The 7,522-nt window shown below is 38.2% G+C and overlaps 1 protein-coding gene across 1 annotated transcript; it reads left to right on the forward strand.

Annotated features, from left to right (window-relative positions):
• Positions 1-2,869: 2,869 nt before the first annotated feature.
• LOC137815840 (uncharacterized) lies at positions 2,870-5,654 on the forward strand. Its single transcript, XM_090296285.1, has 3 exons — positions 2,870-3,098; positions 3,219-3,785; positions 4,933-5,654. Exons 1-3 carry the CDS (start codon positions 2,870-2,872, stop codon positions 5,652-5,654), a joined length of 1,518 nt encoding a protein of 505 aa, XP_090152411.1.
• The last annotated feature ends 1,868 nt before the right edge of the window (positions 5,655-7,522 follow it).

Consider the following 7,522-nt stretch of genomic DNA (forward strand, 5'->3'; position numbering starts at 1 on the left):
TGGGTCCATAGGTGTTAATGTGTTTCCAAGAAACTTTAGGCTCTTTAGGAACCTATTTCAGAATACCCTTAGGTACAGAAAACTTTCTGATTCTGTAGAACCTAACAAAATTCCCTTTTTCATGCAATAGAAACAACAAACAACCGGTTGTTTCGATGCTTTAATCGATTGTTTTTGAGTGAAAATTGAAAAAGGTTTTGTGCACCCACTTTGTTTGCTTTGGGGGTTAAAACCCAAGCCAAATTTTCCAAAGACACATGTTTGGGATGCCAACACATTTTCAAAATTTTATTTTCCTTTCGAAATAACATCAATTGTTTTCACTAGATATAAGACTTTCTCTTAAAGAGACTCACAATTTTTGCAAAAATTTGAATCACATTTGCAAGAGTATTTTTCATGCATCAAACCAGAATTTTCTAAATCAATTTTTGATTGATTCAAGTCTTTTTCCAAAACTGTGATTTTCATTTTCAACCAGTTGTTTTCACACTTCAATCGGTTATTTGAAAAAGTCAATCTCTTAGCTTCTTCATGTATTTCTTGGAAAGTATCAAGCAATTGAAAATAACTTTCACACTTATTAGAAGAGGTTGTACTTACTTGACTTGATTCTGATACTCCCTTGGTCATTAAGCAAATTTCCACTTTATTTTCAGCAGAGATTGAGCCACCAGATAACTCTTCTTTATCTACCAAGTCACTCCTTGGATTCTTGCGTAATTCCTCAAGTCTGTTCCACATTCCTTTAGCTGTAGTGCATTCTGAAACCTTGAGCAGTACATCAGAGTCTAGAGCAGACACAATAATATGATGTGTCATACAATCAAGATGTTCTTTAGAAGATTCATTAATTTTAGACATATGCACATAGGTATTATTTGAAATAACATTCCAAATATTCTTATCTAAGGATTGAATAAAGAATTTCATTTCTATCAAATAGGATAGTTTTGACCACTGAACAAAGGTGGTTTGTTCAAAGAGGCACCTTCCCCAAAAACATTGTTATCAACCATCAAGATATTCAGAAACCAGAAACCAAAAAAAACTTGAATAACTTTCAAGAACCTGCTCTTGATGTCAATTGTTAGATTTGATGGCTACAACAAGAGGGGGGAGGGTGAATAGTTTTCAAACTGTTTTCACAAATACTTGGCTTAAAATAAAACTTTTTCAATCAACCCAGAAAAGCAATTCAGAAAGCTAATCAAATTACCAAACAGAAACATAAGCAAAATTATAATCGGTTAAAATAGCAGTTTAACCGGTTGTTTATGACAACGGAAAATACAAACATATATAGAGAGAAGGGAAGAGAGAATTACACACAGAGATTATACTGGTTCACTCTATCACAGAGCTACATCCAGTCCTCAGCCAAACCACTGAGTTTTCACTATGCAATCAATCACAGATACACAACCACCACACACAAGAAGGTGACTTTGAATCCCACAAAGCCTACTCACCCTTCTTGCATACAACAACCACCTCAAGCAAGAATCCCACTGACTTTACAGGATTTTACACATATATACAAAAATGTTATATGAACAATTACAAGAACTTGAACATGATTAGAAAACACCTGGTAAAACACAATACACCAACACCCTATTAATCAGTTCTTTTAAAGACAACAAAGCACAAAGCAATCTTGCTAAAAACTTGGTTGAAACCTTTTCACAAACAGTTTCGTAATCTCTTAAATCAATCTCAGCTCAGAGTGTCAAAAGTTTTTGTTTCATTAATCTTTAAACGTTTCAATCAAAAACATATTTATAAACCTTGAAATGCTAACGTTAAAGCAAATCTAAACAATCATATCACTTAAAACATATTTTCAAAAAGCTGTTACAAGGACACACATTTAATCGGTTAAAACCAGGAATTAACTGGTTGAATGCTCTTGTCAGTTATAAAACAGTTTTAAACCCTTCTTTGCCAGCTAAGTTACAAACAACTGATTATCTCGACACTTTAATCGGTTGTTTTTCCCTTTGCATGGAAAAACACTTTAATCGGTTGTTTTTCCCTTTGCATGGAAAAACACTTTAATCTTTAAAAACAGTTTAAAAAGAGCTTTGTGTGAGATTCAAAACTGATCTTACAAAGATTCTAAACCCCAAACTAAAACCTAAACCTAAAACATCACACACAGCTTTAGGCTCCACTTGGATTTGGCACATCAAAGCTTCCCATCCACAACAAATATTCCCTGAAGGCGCCAAGGCCCAAGAGCATTAGGGTTTTCAGGGAAAAGTTGCATGCATGGCACGTGGAGAATTAGGGCATCTACAAAACAGATGGATTCCGCAGCGTTGGTGCGTGAGTTAGTACCTTAGCGACCATACTGTTAGATTCTGCACTCCCAAGAGGGAGATTATGTGCGGTTATTAAGCGAAGATTGCACAATAACGTACCAGAATGCCCTCCCAGAAAACCTAATTCCACTAGAGGTAAGGCTTTGGAGAGAGAAAGGTGGGGACAATTTGTTGACCTAAAAACAACCTATAAAAGGGGATGAGAACCCTAGTAAAGGTACGCCGTTTCTAAGAGTGAAACTAGTTTACTTACTCATTGTTTCTTAAACCTAGTACTAACTACATCGTCGAATTGCAATCAACAGGTAGGCCCCCCTCTGTTTCAATGGAGTCGCTCTCCAACACCAAAGAGGGAGCACATAAATTGCAGAAATAGGAGGAGTCACCGCCTGCCTTTGAAGTCAACGATGACTAGGTCAACCGGCAAGAACATTTGGCGCCCATCGTGGGGCCCGATAAAACTAGGTCGCATGCACAATCATGATAGAGAGCCATCCAACAAACATGAGAAATACAAGACAAAGCACATCTACGCTAGGGGGATGGGGTACAACGTCACCATGCAACAACTCATGGAGACCATTCGCGCCCTTCAACAAGCAGTGGCGACGTCCGAAGCTGATCAGGACAAGATTCTGGCTGAAGTTCAAGTCGAGCAGGTAGCTAGCCAGGATCGATTCCAGGTCGATCTGGCTGCATCACGAGCAAACAATGAAGAGTTGCGCAGGACCAATGAGGAACTGCGTAGAGATTTGAAATGCATGAGAGAGCGTATGACCAACGAGCAAACTCTGCCCGTTCCAGTTAGGGCTTGCCCCATGCCTTTTTCCTAGGCAATCATGAATACGGTAATACCTACCAATTTCATGATTTTGAAAATCACCTTCACAGGTACTGAAGACCCGGAGGCCCACATCATTGCCTTCCACACCCAAATGATGATCTCAGGAAGAACTGACACTCTGCACTGTAAGCTATTTATGGGAACATTCTCGGGCACGGCGTTGGACTGGTTCATCAGTCTCCCCGATGGACACATAACTTCATTTGATCAGTTCTCAACACTGTTTAGAGAGCAGTTCATCGTCAACCAGGCTCCCCCTCCCGTCTCTTTCGATCTTTTTGATGTGAAACAATACCAGGAAGAGACCTTGAAAGATTTCCTAAACCGGTTCGGGGCACTGGTGGTGAAGCTACACACCAAAGACAAAGCCATGATGGTGCATGCCTTTAGGCGAGGAGTGTTACCGGGGCCTTTCAGTGATTCTCTGATAAGGTGTCACCTAAAGACATTTAGCGAGATCCGTCGCCGAGCTGTAGCCCACATCGACGCAGAAGAGGAGGTGACAAAAAAATGTGGAAGTGTTGGCCCGGCAAGACCTCGGGGAACTAGTTGTCCTCAACCCATGAGAGTGCATGAGGCCACAATAGAGAAGAAACCCCGGCTAAACAGGCACCGTATGAGCCGAGGAAGCCTCAGACCAGGCCACGAACGAGGGAAGGCGCACCCACCAGGCATAACTTCAGAATAGACCTTAAGGAGCTAATTGTTATCCCCAATGTGGCAGATAGGTTGAAGTTGTTGAAGATGGTTGCTGCCCCTTCAAGACATGTGTTTGATGAAGCCATTTGTGTAAATTTCATGTATATTTACATTTGCTTTAAGAATGTCTTAGGTATAGTTTAGAGGTTGTTTAGAGTAGGCTTTTTGCTAGGTAACTCACCTCTTAACCCCTGACCATGTGATAAGAGCAAGCACAAATTTTCTGAAACTATTTTTCACATGTTTTGCAAAAATACCCTTACTGCATAAAAAATAAATGTGTTCTTTTCTAAATGAATAGATTCTTTTTTAAACTAATGCATTGACTAAAGCCTTTGAAAATCAGGTTTTGTGCATCAAGTATTTTGACTAAGTCTTCACTCTCTCAAAATGACTGTGTTTCAATAGTTAAGTTTTTTTCTGTTATCGTTTTGAAAAATAAAGCTGTTCATTTGTAAATGAATGGATTCCTTTTAGTCTGGTGCCATGTCTATCTTAAAAGGTTTTTTCGTTTTGTCCTTGCACCAGAATGTGTGTCTAAGTCCCTTCACATAACATATTCTCTAACTGCTTTTGAAAATAAATCTGTTCTTTTTATTTTCAATTTGTTCTTTTTATAACAGTTTTAACTGTTTTTTGAAAATCTGTTATAAGTTGTTTCTCTATAAAAAGAAAGCTTGTTCCTACGTTTAAAAGTGAATCATACAATTGAGAAAACAAGTTTTACAATAGAGAATTAAGGATTTACAGAGAATTAGCATGTGTTCTTGAAAGATTTTACAAATCAAAAGTGTGCTTGTTCTTGGTTGGCTCTAAGGCTTGGTTAGAGGTGCTGCTACTGTATGAGCAATTTGTTCTATTGGTCTAAGGCAGATTTCTGCATCCTCTATCAGGTGTATTCGTTTCATATTTTGAATTCTTGTATAGTGTGATTGTAAGATCTTCTTGATAGGGTTTCTTGAAGAGTGTGTGCTGAAATAGTGTTTTTCAGCAAGTGTGCCAAGTTTCTTGTAGGGTTCAAGAACAGTGGCTGTGTAAGTGTGTTTGGTACATTTTGTTTAGTGGATTTCACCTTGGACACATGGTGCGAATTCCATCAAGGCTTTGGCTACAACCTGCGCAACTACTTAGCGTTGGGACACCAATTAGATGAACTGGTGAGGAATGACTTTCTGAAGGAGTACCTACAAGAAAAACAAGGGGCCTCGACGTCAGTAGCCCCAGCAGGAGATCAGGGGCATGAGATACCAGTCCATGGAGAGGTCAACACAATCTCTGGGGTTTTTTCAAGAGGAGGATGCACCGCCTCACAACGAAAGAAGTATGCTAGGGATGTAATGGCAGTAAAAGCCAGGGAGCCTGACCAGTCCCCTGAGCTTAACCTCTTCTACACGAAGGTTGATCTACGAGATGTGATCCCACATGACAATGACCCAGTGGTGATCATAGTTGTGTTGGTAGGGAGAAGAGTGCATCGAGTCCTTGTCGACCAAGGGAGCTCGGTAGATGTGATGTTCTGGTCGACCTTCAATAAGCTGCAACTATCGCCTGACCAGTTGAGATATTACGATGGCTGCCTATACGGTTTTGCGGGGGACCAGGTGGAGGTGAGAGGACACGTGGAACTGAGGACGACCTTCACAGACGACACCGCATCCCGCACCATTAATATAAGTTGTCAACGCCCCTTCAACTTACAACATCCTTTTAGGAAAACCTGCCCTAAACAGGATAGGAGCAGTGGCCTCAACGAGGTATATGAAGATGAAGCTGCCTTCCCTTGAGGGAGCCGTGATTATTGTTCTTGCCGGTTGACCTAGTCGTCGTTGACTTCAAAGGTGGGTGGCGGCTCCTCCTATTTCTGGTGGTTTCTACGCTCTCTTCTAGGTGGTAGAGAGTGACACTGTTGAAAATGATAGAGATCAAATAAGAGAGGATTTTACTGATAAAGTTCTTCCTTCTAGTCTTCTAAAAAATTAAAGAAGAATTAAAATAAAGAGAGGACCAAGCCTAAAGCCAAAAGAAGACTACAAGCATTCAAGAATGGGCTTCAATTAATATCTCTCTTTATAGTTTCTTTTGTATAAATTTGTAAATAATATAGAATAGTGTTTAGGAAGATGCTAAAGAGGGACACCTAAAGATACCTCTTGTGTAAAGCATCTTTAGACATTAGCTTTAGGAAAAGTCTAGAAGGTATCCCTTCATTCTCCACTTTAGGCGCTAGAAGTGGAAGAGTTGCAAGGAAACCTTGGATAGCTTCCTTTGTAAGCTTCTTGTAAACACATGACCGATACTTATCCTATAAAAGGAGGGCTTGAGTGCTTAAAATAATAGATTTGATATTTTGAGTAAAGAAATTCTCCCAAATTGGTGAGTGATTGAGAGACTTGTGTCTTCTCCTCTTCTAGTCTCATCTTGAGTGCATTCTTGGAACCTCAAGTGGCGGCATCTACACTCATCTTGGAGCCTTACATCCTTCAAGTGGTGTGTTCATCTCCAAGAAATCCAACCACATAAGTTCCCTATTTCATTTCATCTTCTTCATCCATTTTCATTCCAAAACAAATCCTAAAACATGTCTTAGATGTTTCTTTCAATTTCAATCGGTTAATCTAGTTTTGTGTTTTCATTCGGTAGTTCTTCTTAGTTTTCTGTTCTTGTGTTGTTAATTGAGTTTCATGGAGGTTTAATCAGTTCATTTGTGTTCTTTTACGTTTCTATTCGGTTCTTTTGTATTTCAATCGGTTCATTTGCCTTTTCATGGGATTCTATATGAGTTTGGCTTGGTTACTTGTGATTTGGTGAGTTCTTGAATGTTAAGAACATTGATCCAATTCTTAGAAATTTCCTAATCATATTCCAACTCAAGTTGAATCCATAACATGTTCATATAATACCTCCATCATGTTTTTGATATCATATCATGTGGTATCATGAGTCTTAGGTTTGTTCTTGTTTGTGTTTGAGTTGTTTTGGCACTTTTAATTCAAGAACTTTACATTCTTGTTGTTACCTTTTTGTTTTAGGTTTATTTTTGGGTATTTCTTGCTGTTTTCTTGTTGTTATTACATTGTGTTTGTGTCATTTTGCTTTTTGAATCCTTATAAGTTTTGTCAAAGTCATGTTTCTCCAAAAATGTTATCAATTCTATGTAGTCCTTTTGTTGATAATTTTGATTTCTTGATTTTGTTTTGAGTACAATTTTATGTGTTTGTTTTCTTGATCCTTTGGTGCTTTTTCTTTTTAGTGTTGAGTTCATACTTGTGTAATAGACCTATACAAGTTCTTAAACATCACTTCTATATGTATTTTGAAGTTCTTAATTTTGTTTTTCATTCCTGTTAGGTTTCCTCTGTTTTCTTGAAAACGTGCTGACTGTTTTGATTTATTGCAATTTATTTTCTTACTGGAAATTTCTTAAATTCCGGATTTGAGTTCTTCAAAGTGTTATAAAAGAGTAGAAAAAAGAAGTACATCAAAATTCCATGTACAAAAAAATTGATAAATGAAATATGATTAGTGTGTAATTTCTGCCGAAAAAAAATACGGTAATCGGGTAGTGATTTTGCAAAATTTATCACAATTAATTGGCTTATTGTTTTTGTGTAATTCCAGTGCCATTGTTGAGAAAAGATCTTGAACTTTCTGT

This window comes from Phaseolus vulgaris, chromosome 1, assembly GCF_051622355.1.
Source record: "Phaseolus vulgaris cultivar YP4 chromosome 1, ASM5162235v1, whole genome shotgun sequence".
In the NCBI taxonomy this organism is placed as follows: Eukaryota; Viridiplantae; Streptophyta; class Magnoliopsida; order Fabales; family Fabaceae; genus Phaseolus; species Phaseolus vulgaris.